This window comes from Gracilinanus agilis, chromosome 2 (assembly GCF_016433145.1).
Source record: "Gracilinanus agilis isolate LMUSP501 chromosome 2, AgileGrace, whole genome shotgun sequence".
NCBI classification, from domain to species: Eukaryota; Metazoa; Chordata; class Mammalia; order Didelphimorphia; family Didelphidae; genus Gracilinanus; species Gracilinanus agilis.
The window spans coordinates 309,519,662-309,537,987 of record NC_058131.1 but is presented as its reverse complement, the minus strand read 5'-3'; the positions used below and the strand labels follow the sequence as shown (position 1 = coordinate 309,537,987).

The 18,326-nt window shown below is 35.6% G+C and overlaps 1 protein-coding gene across 1 annotated transcript in view; it reads right to left on the bottom strand.

Moving 5' to 3' along the window:
• Positions 1 to 18,326, bottom strand: part of DPY19L3 (dpy-19 like C-mannosyltransferase 3) — a 117,360-nt gene that overhangs the window by 66,182 nt on the left and 32,852 nt on the right. The window contains exon 4 of the mRNA XM_044664179.1: positions 4,782 to 4,872. Coding sequence (XP_044520114.1) covers positions 4,782 to 4,872 — 91 coding nt within the window. The remainder of the gene's footprint in view (positions 1 to 4,781; positions 4,873 to 18,326) is intronic.

Here is an 18,326-nt window from a genome sequence, read left to right as displayed (position 1 = left end):
CAACTTTTGCAAAGTTGCAGAATACAAAACCAAGTCACATAAATCATCAGCATTTCTATATATTTCCAACACATTCTGGCAGCAAGAGTTAGAGAAATTCCATTTAAAATGATCCAAGATAATATAAAATACTTAGGAATCTATCTGCCAAGACAAACACAGGAATTATATGAACAAAACTACAAAACACTCTCCACACAATTAAAACTAGATCTAAACAATTGGAAAAACATTAACTGCTCATGGGTAGGATGAGCTAACATAATAAAAATGACAATCCTACCCAAATTAATTTACTTATTTAGTGCCATCCCTATCAAACTACCAAGAAACTTTTTTACTGAATTAGAAAAAAACTATAATAAAGTTCATTTGGAAGAAGAAAAGATCAAGAATATCAAGGGAAATAATGAAAAAATGTGAAAGATAGGGGCCTAGCTGTCCCAGATTTTAAACTGTACTATAAAGCAGTAGTCATCAAAACAATATGGTGCTGACTAAGAGACAGAAGGGAGGGTCAGTGGAATAGACTTGGGGTAAATAACTTCAGCAAGATAGTCTATGATAAACCCAAAGAGCCCAGGTTTTGGGACAAAAATCCACTATTTGACAAAAAAAAGCTGGGAAAATTGGAATACAGTATGAGAGAGACTAGGTTTAGATCAACATCTCACACCCTACACCAAGGAGAATGGGTGAATGACTTAAATATAAAGAAGGAAACTATAAGTAAATTAGGTGAACACAGAATAGTTTACCTGTCAGATCTATGGGAAAGGAAAGATTTTAAGACCAGGCAAGATTTAGAAAATATTACAAAATGTAAAATGAATAATTTTGATTATATTAAATTAAAAATATTTTGTACAAACAAAACCAATGCAATCAAAATTAGGAGGGAAGTAACAAACTGGGAAAAAATATAACAAAAACCTCTGACAGAGGTGTAATTACTCAAATTTATAAGGAGCTAAATCAATTGTACAAAAAAAGCAAGCCATTCCCCAATTGATAAATGGGCAAGGGACATGAATAGGCAATTTTCAGATAAAGAAATCAAAACTATCAATAAGCAAAGGAAAAACTATTCTAAATCTCTAATAATTAGAGAAATGCAAATCAAAACAAGTCTGAGGTACCAACTCACCCCTAGCAGATTGGCTAATATTACAGCAAAGGAAAGTAATATATGTTGGAGGGGATGTGGCAAAATTTGGACAGTAATACACTGCTGGATGGAGTTGTGAATTGATTCAACCATTCTGGAAGACAATTTGGAACTATGCCCAAAGAGCTCTAAAAGACTGCCTGCCCTTTGATCCAGTCATAACACTGCTGGGTTTATACCCCAAAGAGATAATAAGGAAAAAGACATGTACAAAAATATTTATAGCCATGTTCTTTGTAGTAGCAAAAAAATTGGAAAATGAGGGGATGCCCTTCGATTGGAGAATGGCTGAACAAATTGTGGTATCTATTAGTGATGGAATACTATTGTGCTGAAAGGAATAAAGAACTAGAGGAATTCCATGTGAGCTGGAAAGACATCCAGGAATTGATGCAGAGTGAAAGGAACAGAACTAGCAGAACCTTATACACAGAGATGGATACACTGTGGCACAATCAAATGTAATGGACTTCTGTACTAGCACAATGCAATGATCCAGGACAATTCTGAGGGACTTATGAAAAAGAATGCTTTCCACATCCAGAGAAAAAACTGTGGGAGTAGAAACATAAGAAAAACAACTGCCTGATCACATGGGTCGATGGGGATATGATTGGGAATATAGATTCTAAGCGATATCTTAATGCAAATATTAATAAAATGGAAATAGGTCTTGATCAATGACACATGCAAAACCCAGTGGAACTGCTTATTGATTATGGAAGGGGGGTTAAAAGAGGGGAGGGAAAGAACATGAATCATGTAACCATGGAAAAATATTCTAAATTAATTAATTAAACAAATTTTTTCAGATAAAAGAAAGTATATTATGAAACAATTGTTCATGAGAAAAGATTTTATATTTATTCTAACAACAATTAAATTTATATATAAGCTAAAGGAAAAAAATGAGCCTTAGTACCCTCTGTATTTTCTGAAAAAGCATTAAGTGACCACACCCTATTAAGAGTCAGTTAAAATTTGTTTCTGTTTCAAAGTTTACCATTGCCATGATTTAAATCACCCAATGTTGAGAAACCTATCCGTACTTGACTAGAAGCTTCTCTGTATTGAACTGCTATAAGTTGGATAGCAGATACTTTCTGTCACTTGGCTTATATGTGAAGTTTCATAGACCATCTACACTACTCAGAGCAAATATATATGTACACTGTGGGGGAAAATTGTTTGGTTGATTTTGATTTTTGTCAAGATATAAAAGTATGTCTTGTGCATGGGCAACAGAGGGAATAAAGGAAGGAGTAGAAGGATTAGGAGGGTAATCAAAGGAGTTAAGAGAAATAAAGAATATATATTTGTAGGCATAGATAAAATGACAAAATTGACTATATTTGACCAACTATTCTAGCCCACAGAGGCTTTCAATATTTATCTTAGCATTCTTTAAGAATAGCAAAATAATGAACTGTATTATTATTTCTATTTTCTATTGTGATTTCTATTTTCCCAATGTTATCTGCTTTTAAATTGAATATTTCTGTTTCTCTTGAAGTATTTTTAAGCAAACTAGTAAGAGAATTAAGCAGCAGGATAGGCAAGTCAGCCTACATAAATGTACAAGAGATTCCAAGGAATAGACAAGGGGTGGCATGTACTAGGCAAGACAAGCTACTGATGCCAGCTCAACTACCAATACCCTTTAGACTCCAATGCTCCAATGGATACAGTAAAGACCCTGAACCCAATAATGTTTGGAATAATAATGTCTTCCCACCCCAACTCCTGCAGCCTCTCAGTCAACCAGCCCTGCTTCTAACTTGTCAATCCCCATGAAAAAGGGGCCCATTTTTCTCAATACCAATAACACTAATCACTGACCAACTGCCACTGATAAACAGGTAAGCCCTAAACACCTGGAAATGAGATTGTACTCCACCCTCCATACCTACTCTATCATCCTAACAAGCAACCCTGATGGAGATGAAACTTGGCTTCTGTAGGCACCTCCCATCCCCTTGAACCTCTATGCCCTCCAGCAATCGTAACCAAAAGAGAAAGTTATTAACAATGTTTCTAGTACTGTCAAATGGCTCAAAATCAGCAACAGATAAGATTTGATGATTGGAAACAACATTAAAGAGATACATTACCATTGGCATTTTTCTATTTGACTTACAGCTTCAATCTCCTATATATGTTATTTCCCTCATTAAAATGTGAGAGTCTTAAAAGCAGGGGCTATGTCTACTTTTCAATATATGTATTCACTGCTTGGAACTGTGTAAACAGATTAACTCTAGCCCATTCATAGTCAAACTCTACTTACCCTAGGCATAGAGATGAGGTCATTCCCACCTCCCTTAGCAGGAAGGGGAGACGAGTTACCCACACATGAAAATAAGTAACAAATCAAGAACTAGGGACTGCCCTTTGGGCAGTCCAAATCAGTGTAGAGACTGCCATTTGTCCACTTGAATTAGAGGTGGACCCACAGGAAGTGACAAAAGACACTATCTCTTCAAGTATGTTGGTTACCTCCTGCTAAGGGAGTTCCTGTTTTGAACTTGGCGCTGAAGGATCTCTGAGGAGACCTCAGGCAGCTTCTACTCTGAATGGTCACGTGGATAAGTTAGGCTGACTTCCTTAGGCCTACCTTGGCGTTTCCAAACTCTACCTTTAAGTAGGCTCTAGCCTATCTGATTGCTAGGCCTTGTGGCTTGTAGCCTCATTTATTTAGCCTTCTAACCTCTCTCCATCCAGGCCTCTGCAGGCCTGGACTAGACTCTCCCTCACTCTATTTCCCTACCTTTTACCCTCCTAACTGTAATAAACTACCTAAAACCTGGATCCTGACTTGGGTCTAATTTAATTACAGAATCAATCTGAATTGTTGATTCCTGGTGGCCACACTTTAAATATATATCTATAAATACCTTAAATCTCCCTCTTACAGAACATAAAACAAATACTTTTTAATTCAACCACTCATTCAAAATCCAGAAAAAAGAAGAGTTTTATATGTGTGTGTATCCATATGAATATTTATACATATGTATGCATTTATGCATGAGGGAACAGGGTGAAAATGTTATTTTAAAAAACTAAGCAGTTTTTAAGGGGCAACATTAAAAATTTCCAAGGCTAAGGCATTTCTACTATTATGGAAAGATGAGCATGGAAAGGAAATATAAATATGGAATGTTTTGTTTTTGTTTGAGAGTGTTTTGTGTGTGTGTGTGTGTAGCATTCTTAAACATGCAACTTGATCAGTGTAGGGAAATTTCTGGTGAGAAAATTCCTTTTATTAATACAGATTGGACACTGTTCTGCAGCTTATTGTCCTGAAGAGTTGCCCAGGACACTAAAAAGTAAGTGACTTGTCCAGCATCCCACAGTCAGTATATATTAGAGACTATCTTCAAGATAGTCCCTTCTGTTGTCCTGACCTAAGGCTGGCTCTCCAAACACTACAACATTCTGTCTCCCTATGAATCTGGGACAATCTTTAAAATTAGTTTAATTTACTTCTCAAATAACTATAATTTCATTTTTAAAAGTACAATTTTGATTAAAATATTTTCAAATGGGTTATGCTTAAAGTAACACCATAAACCAAAAAGTAAAACTTTCTTTTAATTTAATTTTAATTTACCTTTCATGATAGTTGGAGCCTGTAGCATTTGTTTGTAATAAGAGTAATATAATCCACATTCTGTTCTGAATGATATTTCTCGTTCCACTTCCTGAAAAAAAAAAAAGGATCTGTTATTTTTTGTGAGTTTATTACATTTATGTGACTACAGTCATAGCAACAGGAAGGGGGAATGTTCTGAAAATTGAATCTAAAGAGAGCAATTAGTTTGCATTTAAGTAAAATTTCAACATAATTACATAGAAATCAGATTTTAATTTTTAAAACTTTCATTTTTCCATGTTAGAATCATGAAAACTACATATAATCTAAAAAAGAAGCTTTAAGTATATTGGCCTGATGCTAACAACACAATTTTCTTTTCACTCTAAAAATATCAAGTATTATCATTAAAGAAAGAACTTTTTACATAGGAATTTTACTTTGACAAGTGCCACATTAGTTGAAAAATATTAATGGAAGGAAATGAATAAAAAGAATGTTAAAATACATTTAAATAATATATTCTATCCCAGAAGAATGGAAAATTTAAAATAATCTTATTAGTCACATTTGGTTATATAACACTTTACAATACTGAATTTAACTGATAAAAACAATATAAAAATGTCAGGGTTGGTGATGGTTCATAATGGAGTGGTATACCCAAGAGAATACTGGATTTGGAAAAAAACAGAATTTTAATCTCAGCTCAGCTAAACTGGGTGATCTTGGGAAAATCAGAATCTCTCTCAGAATCTCAATTTCTTCCCTGGGTAAAGAAGGGGATTGGTTTAAGAAATGAACAGTTCTTTGCAGCTCTAAAATCTATGATTCTATACAATTCCTAGAATATATATAATTAAAAATAAAAGTAGAATTTATATGAATACTGAATCACATGTTAGGTCAGAAAACTCCTTGTAGCAGTATGTAACTGCTTACATGAAACTTCTTCCTTCAGAAATACAATTTTTTCAGGGGTATTATGTAATATCAAAGCAACATATAATAGTTCTAGGCATGAGTTCACACACAGGGGAATATTGGTTTAGACATGAGTTGAGTAAGATGGTTTTTGAGGTCCTTTCCAACTCCAATTCTGTGAATATATTAATCATAACATAAACATTTTCCAACTAAAGAGTTTCAATGTTTTGTATTTTTAACATTCAATATTATTTAATGTTTTCTTCCTTCCCAAGACCACTTCTTTTTTATCTCTAATGGATCATGTTTTTAATTATGCCTATTTTTTCACTTCCCGACATTTTCTCAGGTAATAATAAAAATTTCATTTTAAAAAAGCAGTCAACTAAGCTTTTATTTTTTTTTTCCCTTGGTGAGTATGGGTAATGCAACTCTTGTAATTTTCGGGAGCATCAATCCTCCCCAAACTCACTATGACTAAAAGCATCAAGGAAATCCTTTACTTAATCCACATCTAATAGTAGCCTAGTTAGCTCATTTTCAGAAGGACAAGCAGTCATAAGTCCCCCAAATTGAAGAACCACTGAAGATGACCTGTTGCCTTCCTCCAAAACCCTACATTAGTCATTATATCATCCATGTGTCTGAACTTAATTTCATTATTTTGTTAAAAAGGAAAAAGAAAAAGAAAAAGAAACCCCAACCCATAAATAATTTGAAAAAAAAATTTCAAGATAATTGTGATGTATACATCTAAAGAAGCATTACAAAGTTTTAAAAAAATGTTTTCTCCACCACAAACCTGTGAGGTAAGTAGCTTATATATCATCATTCTTAATTTATTGATGATGATAATAAGGTTTGGAAGGTTAGGTAATTTGCTCATGATTAAACAACTGGTATAAAATAGCGTGAGGACTTATATCTGTGTCCAGAGCACTTTACTTTATACCATACTGTCTCTCATGAGAGGAAAAAAGAAAGAAAAGATGTGACTTATTGTGACACAGCCCTTTTTAATACCCCCTCAAAGTATAAAAACAGAGGGGGACCTAATTAGCAAAAATGCATTCAAACATGATTAATTTGTCATCTTGGCACCAGCTGTATAGAACCAAATGCTATACTTTATTAGACAGACACTTGCAAGTTTTACATCTGCTTCATGCTAAGAGAACATCTGCTTTATTCATTCAAACACTTTTCCAGTTTTACAGCAATTTATACTTTGCCTGATACACCATGCCAACAAAAACCTATACCAATAGAGGTTACTATTGAAAGAATGCAAAATGAACAGCTACTACACATTTTAATTTGCATTTTTTCCACAGGGAATGTAATGTTTTTGATAGAATGAAAGTTCTTCTGAAGACAATAGCAGAAAGGAATGGGAGAATCAAAACGTAGAAGGAAGAAATTACAGAAAGAAAAAAATTTAACAGGTGGTTTGTGTAGCAATTCAACTACATAACTAAAAGGGGAAAATAATAGGATTAAATGAGTCTTTACCATTAATGATCTAATCTCCCTACTGCCATTAGCATAGGCGACTGGCAGAAATATGTCTTTTTATTAGGGCTACTTTTGTTTGTGGAAATTTAGTCTTAAAATTTATTAAATTCTTATCTGTGCTTTCTGCTTCCAAAGAGAATTTTATGTAAGTAATGTGTTCCCTGAAAGCTTAAGGAAGGTAAGAAGGACACTAGCTAGCATGGGAGTCAGAGGGCCTGTATTCAGATCCCATAGCTGACATTCTATGTAACATTAGCAAGTCACTTAAGTTCTCTGGCTGGGACTCATTTTTATCATCTATAAAATGATAGGGTTGCACTTAATGGACTCTGAGGTCCCTTCCAACCCTAGCATTAGGATCTTTTCTCTAATTCTCTCTGCTCTCTTTTCTTCTTTTTCTTCCATTTCTTAAAAACCATTTTAGAATTAGATTTGCAAAAGGGTAGCTAGAACTGAGAGCAAGGCCTAGAGATGTAAGGTCTTGGGCTCAAAATTGGCTTTGGATACTTTCTAGCTGTGTGACCCTGGGCAAGTCATTTTAACTTCCACTGCCAAGCTCTAATTGCTCTTCTTCCTTGAAACCAATATACAATAATGATTTTAAGATGGAAGGTAAGGGTTTTAAAAAATTAGATTAGCATATAACTTCAGTCATACATACAGTAATTTCATTCAGACAGCTATTGAGAAAAAGCTTCTAGAAGGAAATATCACCAGCAAACATTTAATGCACATACATGGTTTCTTGGCTGGTTAAATTAAGAGCCATCTGTTAGAATAGCATAATTTCTGTTCTAAAGTTGACTAGACCTTTGGCATAGAACAATGATGGTGAACCTTTTAGAGATGAAGTGCCATGCCCCTCCCCCACCGGGGGAATGAAGTGCCAGGTGTGCCCTGCCTCCACCCCTTACCCTACAGAGGGGCAGGAGAAAGCTCTTCCATTGGGTGGAGGGGGTGGGTGAAGTGGGGAATGTCCTTAGCAAGTGTAGAGAGGGGGAGGGGAGTGGCCTGAACACTCCACTCCCTTCTAACTCTGCTGCCTGTGAGCCACCCACCTTACCCTCTGTGCTCTCCCATTTGCTACTGGGCAGAGGGGCAAGGCATGTGAAAAAATGTCATTAGGCACAATGAAGAGGGGGAGAGAGCAGCTCCACTGAAGTCCCTCTGCCTTTCTAATAATGAACTCTAGGGGGAAGGTGTGGTACGGGGATGGTGGCCCCATGCCCACAGAGAGTGTTTTATGTGCCATCTTTGGCACCCATGCCATAGGTTTGCCATCACTGGCATAGAACATAAGACAACAAGCTAAGGATTTTATAACAAATGTGACAACACTTTTGAGGAACTCTTTTTCAACAGGAAAAGTACTGAAGTAGCCAGTAGTCCTATTACTATGGTTTTTATCATCCATTATTCAGATCATATTTATTAATAAACTATCTTCTTGTTTTTATTTTCAGGATTGCAAATGGGAGAAAAAATGTATAACCTATAAGTCTGAATAAACAAGGATTGAATTAGTGATGAAAATGTCAGCATGGAAGAGCAATACATGGAGAATATATATATACATATATATATATTTTTTTTTTAAAACTATGCCTGATACATACCATATTACTACCCACAGGAGTCTGCTTCCAGCTTGCTCTAAATCAGGGGTCGGCAATGTATGGCTCTTTCCACAGGAGCCATAAAGTCAATTTTTTTTCAGGCACTGTTACAGGAGCGCGCACTGTGAGCACTGTACGGCTCTCACGAAATTACATTTTTAAAAATGTGGCTAAACCTCACGGCCAAAAAGGTTGCTGACCCCTGCTCTAAATCATCATAATCATATATTCCTTGAGGACCAAATTAAGTGTAAGGCATTGCATTAGATACTGATTTTACAAAAAGTTATGAAATGCTCCTTTTCATGAAGTATACCCCATCTAACTGAGAAGATTTTTTAAAAGAAAGTATGGGAAAAGTGACAAATGTCAGAAAAATTGAAAAAGACTAAATTGAATCACAACCTATGATTATAATTCAATAGGTAAATAGGTCTATTATCTAAATCAGGGGTCGGCAACCTTTTTGGCCATGAGAGCCATAAACGCCACATTTTTTAAAATGTAATTTCATGAGAGCCGTACAGTGCTCACAGTGCGCTCCTGTAACAGCGCCTGAAAAAAAATTGACTTTATGGCTCCTGCAGAAAGAGCCATATCTGGCCCTCAAAAGAGCCAGATATGGCTCAAGAGCCATACGTTGCCGACCCCTGATCTAAATGATAATTTGGGTTCAATATACATACTGAAACTGGAAACGATCAATTATCCTTGAAAATTGAAATGGTTATTTCTAAATTTCCTAAGTGATAAATTAGAACTAAAAGAATTAACTATACAACCGTTCTAGTAAATAGATTAATACCTATATGAAATATGGTATATAGTATTATTCCCTGTTCCCCCCCATATCTACATTTCATTTTTTGTTACAAGTTGCTATAGGGAGACTGGCCAATATGGCAGTAAAGGAAAGTGATAAATGTTGGAGGGGATGTGGCAAAATTGGGACATTAATACACTGCTGGTAGAGTTGTGAATTGGTCCAACCATTCTGGAGGGCAATTTGGAACTATGTGCAAAGGGCTTTAAAAGAATGCCTGCCCTTTGACCCATCCAAACCACTGCTATGTTTATACCCCAAAGATATTATAAGAAAAAAAACTTGTACAATATCCAGCTGCACTCTTTGTTGTAGCAAAAAATTGGAAAATGAGGGGATGTCCATCAATTGGGGAATAGCTCAATAAATTGTGGTATCTGTTGGTGATAGAATATTATTGTGCTCAAAGGAATAAAGAACTGGAGGAAATCCATGTGAACTGCAAAGACCTCCAGAAATTGATGCAGAACAAAAGGAGCAGAATCAATAGAACGTTGTACACAGAGACTGATACGCTGTGGCACAATTGGATGTAATAGACTTTTCTACTAGCAATAATCCCAAGGAATTTAGGAGAAAGAATGGTATCCACATCCAGAGAAAGAACTGTGGGAACAGAAATGCATTAGAAAAATATATGATGAAACACGTAGTTCGATGATTAGGGTTTTGATGTTAAAGGATCACTCTACTGCAAATATAACTATACAACTACTAGTAGTCAGATCACTCTATTGCAAAAATAACATGGAAATAGGTTTTTAACAGCGATAATCCAGGGGAATTGCTTGTTGGCATTGGGAGCAGGGAGGAATGAGTGGGGGGAGGGGGATCATGAATCATTTAATCATGGAAAAATATTCTAAAGAAAAAAAGGAAAAAGGGGGGGAGGGGAGTTGCTAAGGGGTAGTAGTTGGCTCAGTGGCTCAAGAGCTAAGCCTGGAGAAAGGAGGTCCTAGGTTCAAATCTGGTCTCGGATACTTCCTATCTTTGGGACTTTAGGCAAGTCACTTAACCCTATTTGCCACAATTTCTTATCTGTAAAATGAGCTGGAGAAGAAATATCATGCCACTCATTTTGAGCAAACATCTTAAATAAATGGAGAAATGATCCTTTAAAAATGATAAGGAAAAAATGTTGCATTGAAAGGGGTTGTAGCTCTTTGAAAGTCTGATTTAGGCTATGTACTATGATATATTTTTAAGAATTAGACAAATTTCACTTTGGATTTTAATATCCCAGGACTTTTCCTATTGGCAACTGAAGGATTTTATTTTATTAGCCATTCAAAGGATGCATTAGTAAAGAATATTGGTTCAACTAAATGCTTCACACTTGAAATGTTTGTAGAGGACTGATTTGTTATAGTAGTCAGATAATATATTGTCTTAACCCCAAAGTACTGTTAAGTTTTCATCAAGCATGTTACATCTGTTTTCCTTTTTTGCATAGAAAAAAGTATATAAGCTTGTACATTATAATCCAAGGACTTCCGGAGGGTTTTGTGTTTGATTTCTTTTTGTTATTTTTTTTTGGAGTTGTGAGGTTTCTAGGGGACTATGTGTGGGAGCAGGGGTTTTATGTTTTAATATGTGTGTTTTATATAGTGAGAGACTTATTCACAATTGCAGTCGGTCTTGCTGAAAATAAAGGCAGCTTTTTTATTAAAAAAAAAAAACCTGGTTGCCTCAGTTTCCTCCTCTGTAATCTGTGCTGGGGAAGGAAATGGCAAACTACTGTGTTATCTTTACCAGGAAAATCCAAAATAGAATCATGAAAAATCAGACACAACTGAAATGACTGAAAAACAAAAATTGGTATTTAGAGTAGTAAATGCTATAAATTCTTTTGTTCTACATATCATAGAACAACAAATTGTTTCCTTTTGTATTTCTTTCTGACATAAAAAAAAAACAAAATATATGCTATCACATTAAATTAGATAATTTCTCTGCCTTTAAGAAATACCCTATTTGGAGAAAAGAAGGAGAGTACAGAGGCAACAGCAAAGAGTGACAAACAAGCAAATACATCATCCAAACTTTCAAAAAAAAAATGGAAATTGGTCACAAGCTCTCGAGGAACTCAAATTGGAGTTTAAAAACCACTTAAATATGAAGGAACAATGGGAAGAAAACTGGGAGAAAGAAATGCAAGTAATTCAAAAGGAAAATAACAGTTTAAAAGACAGAATTTCCCACTTGGAAAAAGAGGCACAGAAATCACATGAAATAATAAGTAAAGTGGAGACCAGAATTGACCTGCTGGAAGCCTTGAAAAGTAGGTTAGACCAAACTGAAAAGGAAAATCAAAAGATAATAGCTGAAAAACAGTCTTTAAAGACTAGAATTGGGCAATAAGAAACTAATGATCTCGCGAGAGAGCAAGAATTAATAAAGCAAAATGAAAAGAATGACAAAATAGAAGGAAACGTGAAATATTTCATTGAGAAGATGACAGACCTGGAAAACAGGTTGAGGTGAGACAATCTGAGAATCATTGGTCTACCTGAAAACTTAGAAAAAAACAGAAGCCTTGACATCGTATTACAAGAAATTATCCAAGAAAATTGTCCTGATATTCTTGAACAAGAGGGCAAAACAGACATTGAAAAAATCCACAGATCACCCTCTATACTAAATCCACAAAAGACAACCAGCAGAAATGTAATTGCCAAATTCAAGAGCTTTTAAGACAAGAAGAAATTTTTGTAAGAAGCCAAAAAGAGACAATTCAGATATCAAAGAGCCCTAGTCAGAATTACACAGGATCTGGCAGCTTCCACATTAAAGGAACACAAGGCTTGCAATATAATATTCAGAAAGGCAAGAGAACTGGGTATACAACCAAGGATCACTTACCCATCAAAACTGACTATATGCTTCCAGGGGAAAGTATGGCCATTTAACAAAATGGAAGATTTCCAAGTATTTGTAAAGAAACAGAACTAAATGGAGATTTTGATGTCCAAATACAAAATTCAAGAGAAACATGAAAAGGTAAACAAGAAAGAGGGGGAAAAATTTTAAAGGCTTCAGTAAGGTAAAATTGTTTATATTCCTATATAGAAAAAATGATATTTGTAACTCTCAAAAACTCTATTCACTATCATAGCAGTTAGAAGGATTATTCATAGGTAGAGATTGGGGTACTAAGTGGTTTAAGATGATATGTAAAAAAAAGAGGGGGTAATAGAAGATGGCACCAAGAGAAACTTGAAGGAAGAAAAAAAACAAGAATAAAGTATACCACATAAAGAGGTGCATGGGAGGGGTAACGAAAGAATATTATTATAAGAAGGAGAAGAAGAGAGTGCTAACAGGTAAAACGTAAACCTTACTCTCAGTGGAATCAACTCTGAGAGGGAACACCATCTAATTCCATTGGGATATTGAATTCTATCTTACCTTACAGGGAAGTTGAGAGGGAAAAACCATGGTGGGGGGAGTATGTTGGGGAGTACCAAAACGGAGGGAAAAAGAAGGAGGGAATTTAATACATCCTAAAGAAAAATAAGAGGTGAATAAGAAGGGAGGAGGTGGTAGAGGAAGTAAAATAAGGGTGGGGATTAGGGGGACTGATTAAAAGCAAAACACGGGTGTAGAAGGAAATAGTGAAAGAAGAAAGGGCAGGACTAGGAGAGGAAATCAAAATGATGGGGAATACACACGTGGCAATCATAACTCTGAATGTGAATGGGATGAACTCACCCATAAAATGGAAGCAAAAAGCAGAGTGGATTAAAAACCAAAATCCTACCATATGTTGTCTATAAGAAACACGTAGGTAGACACACACAGGGTAAAGGTAAGAGGCTGAGACAATACCTATTGGGCATCAACTGAGAAAAAAGAAGGCAGGAGTTGCAATCATGATATCTGACAAAGCCAAAATAAAAATAGATCTGATTAAAAGAGATAGGGAAGGTTATTACATCCTGACAAAAGGCAGTATAGACTAAGAAAATATCAGTACTCAACATGTATGCACCAAATGGAATAGCATATAAATTTTAAAAGGAGAAACTACTGGAGCTTAAGGAGGAAATAGATAGTAAAACGATACTAGTGGGAAACCTGAACCTTCCTTTATCAGACCTAGATAATTCAAACCAAAAAATAAATAAGAAGGAGGTAAGAGATGTGAATGAAATCTTAGAAAAATTAGATTTAATAGATATATGGAGAAAAATAGGGACAAAAAGGAATACACCTTCTTTTCAGCAGCACATGAATCATTCACAAAAACTGACTATGAACTAGGGCATAAAAACATGGCAAACATGCAAAAAAGCAGAAATAATAAATGCAACCTTTTCAGATGATAATGCAATAAAAAGAATAATTAGTGAGGATACATGGATAATCAGATAAAAAATTAATTAGAAATTAAATAATATGATTCTCTAAAATTGCTTGGTTAAAGAACAAATCATAGAAACAAATTCATTGAAGAGAATGACAACAATGAGACATCCTATCAAAATTTAAGGGATACAGCCAAAGCAGTACTCAGGGGAAACTTTATATACTTGAGTGCATATATTAACAAATTAAGGAGGGCCATGGTCAAAGAATTGGGTATGTAAGTTAAAAAAAAAACTAGAAAAAGAACAAATTAAAAATCCCCACATAAAAAAAACTAAATAAAAATTCTAAAAATTAAAGGAGAAATTAAAAAAACTTGAAAATAAAAGAACTATTAAATTAATAATTAAGACTAGAAGCTAGTACTATGGAAAAATAAAGTACTGATTAATCTAATAAAGAAAGGAAAAAAGAAAACCAAAATTAATAGTATCAAAAATGAAAAGGGAGACATCACTTCTAATGAAGAGGAAATTAAAGCAATCATTAAAAACTATTTTGCCCAATTATATGGCAATAAATATGGCAATCTAGGTGATATGGATGAATATTTACAAAAATATAAATTGCCTAGATTTACAGAAGAAGAAATAGAATACTTAAATCATCCCATATCAGAAAAAGAAATTGAACACTCCCTAAGAAAAAATCCCCAGGACAGATGGATTCACAATTTAATTCTATCCAACATTCAAAGAACAACTAATTCCAATACTATACAACTTACTTGACATAATAATCAAAGAAGTTCTACCAAATTCCTTTTATGACAAAAATATGGTACTGAATCCAAAGCATGACAGATCAAAAACAGAGAAAGAAAACTATAGACCAATCTCCTTGATGAACATAGATGCAAGAATCTCAAACAGAATACTAGCAAAAAGACTCCAGCAAGTGAACAAGAGGGTTATTCATTATGATCAGGTGGGATTTATACCAGGAATGCAAGGATGGTTCAACATTAGGAAAACCATTCACATAATTGACCATATCAAAAATCAAACCAAGAAAAATCACATGATTATCTCAATACATGCAGAAAAAGTCTTTGATAAAATATAACACTCATTCCTATTGAAAACACTAGAAATTATAGGAATAGAAGGGCCTTTCCTAAAAATAACAAACAGTATATATTTAAAACCATCAACAAACATCATCTGCAATGGGAATAAGTTAGAAGCTTTCCTATTAAGATCAGGCATGAAACAAGGATGCCCATTATCACTTCTATTATTTAACATTGTACTAGAAACACTAGCAGTAGCAATTAGAGAAGAAAAAGAAATTGAAGGTATTAAAATAGGCAATGAGGAGACTAAGCTATCACTCTGTACAGATGATATGATGGTCTACTTAAAAAATCCTAGAGAATCAACTAAAAAGCTAGTAGAAATAATCAACAACTTTAGCAATGTTGCAGGATACAAAATAAATGCACTTAAATCATCAGCATTTCTATATATTTCCAACACATCACAGCAGCAAGAGGTAGAAAGAGAAACACCATTTAAAATCACCCTACACAATATTAAATACTTAGGAATCTATCTACCAAAACAAATTCAGGAATTATACAAACACAACTACAAAACACTTTCCAAACAATTAAAACTAGAACTAAACAATTGGAAAAACATTGATTGCTCATGGGTAGGATGAGCTAACATAATAAAAATGACCATTCTACCCAAATTAATTTACCTATTTAGTGCCATACCTATCAAACTACCAAAAAACTTTTTTACTGAATTAGAAAAAACTATAACAAAATTCATTTGGAAGAACAAAAGATCAAGAATATCAAGGGAAAGAATGAAAAAACCATGAAGGAAGGTCGCCTACCAATACCTGATATTAAACTATACTACAAAGAAGCAGTCACCAAAATTATATGGTACTGGCTAAGAGACAGAAGGGAGGATCAATGGAATAGTTTTGGGGTAAATGACATCAGCAAGACAGTGTATGATAAACCCTAAGAGCCTAACTTTTGGGACAAAAATCCACTGTTTGACAAAAACTGCTGGGAACATTGGAAAATAATATAGGAGAGATTAGGTTTAGAACAACATCTCATACCCTACACCAAGATAAATTCAGAATGGGTGAATGACTTGAATATAAAGAAGGAAACTATAAGTAAATTAAGTGAACACAGAATAGTATACTTGTCAGATCTATGGGAATGGGAAAAATTTAAAAACAAAGCAAGAGTTAGAAAAAATTACAAAATGTAAAATGAATAATTTTGATTATATTAAATTTAAAAGTTTTTGAACAAACAAAAACAATGCAACCAAAATCAGAAGGGAAACAAACTGGGAAAAATCTTTATAACAAAAAACTCTGGAAAGTATTTAAGGGACTTCCGGGTAAGATGGCAGCAGTGTAAGGAGCAGCTGCTCGATCTCTCCTGACCGAACCATACAGGACCCCTCAAGGGGAAATAAAAACGAGTCCAGAGGAATGAAGGAACCCCACAACAGGGCGCAGCATTGAAGGTACGCAGAATCGGGGCATTTCCACTCTATAAAGGGGTGAAACAGCTCTGACTAAAACGGGAGAGGAAGAAGCCCCTCCCCCACCCCCCACCGCACACCTCTCACAACGCCAACTCACAAGCGGGTAAACAGGACTGGGGCAACCAGATAATCACTGGCAGCCCCGGGGCTTGTACCTGTGTGCTGAAAGACAAGGGACCCCAGGTGGCTGGGGGCACGCACTTTCCCCAAGCGTCCACCTGGGTGAAGGCACCGCCTCCGGCCAGGACAAAGGCCCCTAAAACACGGCCTTTCCCAAGCACTGAAGGCATTGCCTCAGGTGCGAATAAAGATCTCCAGCCCGCGGACTTTCACTACCTTCTGCAGGGGTGAAGGCAGAGCCCTAAGAGCATCTGCACAGGCAAAGGCAGTGCCCTAGGCTTGAATAACTATCTCCAGCCCAGGCTTGGACCTCCAGTGAGGACCCAGGGCAGACCGGAGTGTGGCTGTGGAAGCAGCCCCAAAGACTGCTGAAGGAACCTTGGGCAGAGGGGCAGACCAGGGTCCACCAGGAGGCCTGACCCCGAGGACAAGGAGACTGGAGCCCCCGGAGCTTGCAAGGCCCAGGCAGACCCTGAGTGCAAAGACAAAGCTGAAAAGGGGCAGGGCTAACAATGGCCAGCAATAAGGAAATCCAGAAGAAAAAGACTATCAAGAGAAACTCTGGAACACTGGACAACTTCTACACAGAGAAAATCCAGACAACAGAGGAGGGAAAACAAAAACCCAAACCTCCCCCAAAAAATGAAAGCTGGTCACAAGCTATGGAAGAGTTTAAAAATGAAATGCTGATGAAGATGGAAGAAATCTGGCAAGAAAATAACAGTTTAAAAGGCAGAATTTCGCAATTGGAAAGTGAGACAAGACAACTGAAGACCAAAAATGACCAGATTGAAAAGGAAAACCAAAACATTAAAGCCGAAAACCAAAACATTAAAGCCGAAAACCAGTCCTTAAAGGCTAGAATTGAACATTTAGAAACCAATGATCTCTCAAGACAACAGGAACAAATAAAACAAAGTCAAAAGACTGATAAAATAGAAGGAAACATGAAATATCTCAATGAGAGAGTGACAGACCAAGAAAACCGGTCTAGAAGAGACAACTTGAGAATCATTGGTATTCCAGAAAAGGCAGAAATTAATAGAAACTTGGACTCCATACTTAGAGAAATTATTCAGCAAAATTGCCCTGAAGTTCTACAACAAAAGGGCAATATAGACATTGAAAGGATCCATAGAACACCCTCTACACTGGACCCAGAAAAGTCAACACCCAGAAATATAATAGCGAAATTGAAGAGCTTTCGAGTTAAAGAAAAAATCTTACAAGAAGCCAGAAAGAGACAATTCAAATATCAAGGAGCACCAATAAGGATCACATAGGATCTGGCAGCCTCAACACTAAAAGACCGTAAGGCTTGGAATACAATATTCAGAAAGGCAAAAGAGCTGGGCCTTCAGCCACGAATCAACTACCCAGCAAAACTGACCATTTACTTTCAGGGGAAAGTATGGGCATTCAACAAAATTGAAGAATTTCAAGTTTTTGCACAAAAGAGACCGGGACTAAATGGAAAGTTTGACACTCAACCACATATATCAAGAGAAAGATGAAAAGGTAAATAAGAAACAGAGGGAAAAGAAAGAAAACTCATAGTCTTTTAAGCTTGACTCTTTAAGGGCATAAATAAGATCTAATTATCTGTATTACTAGGTGGAGAAATGCTATGTATAATTCTCTGTAGTGAACTCTATACACTATTATA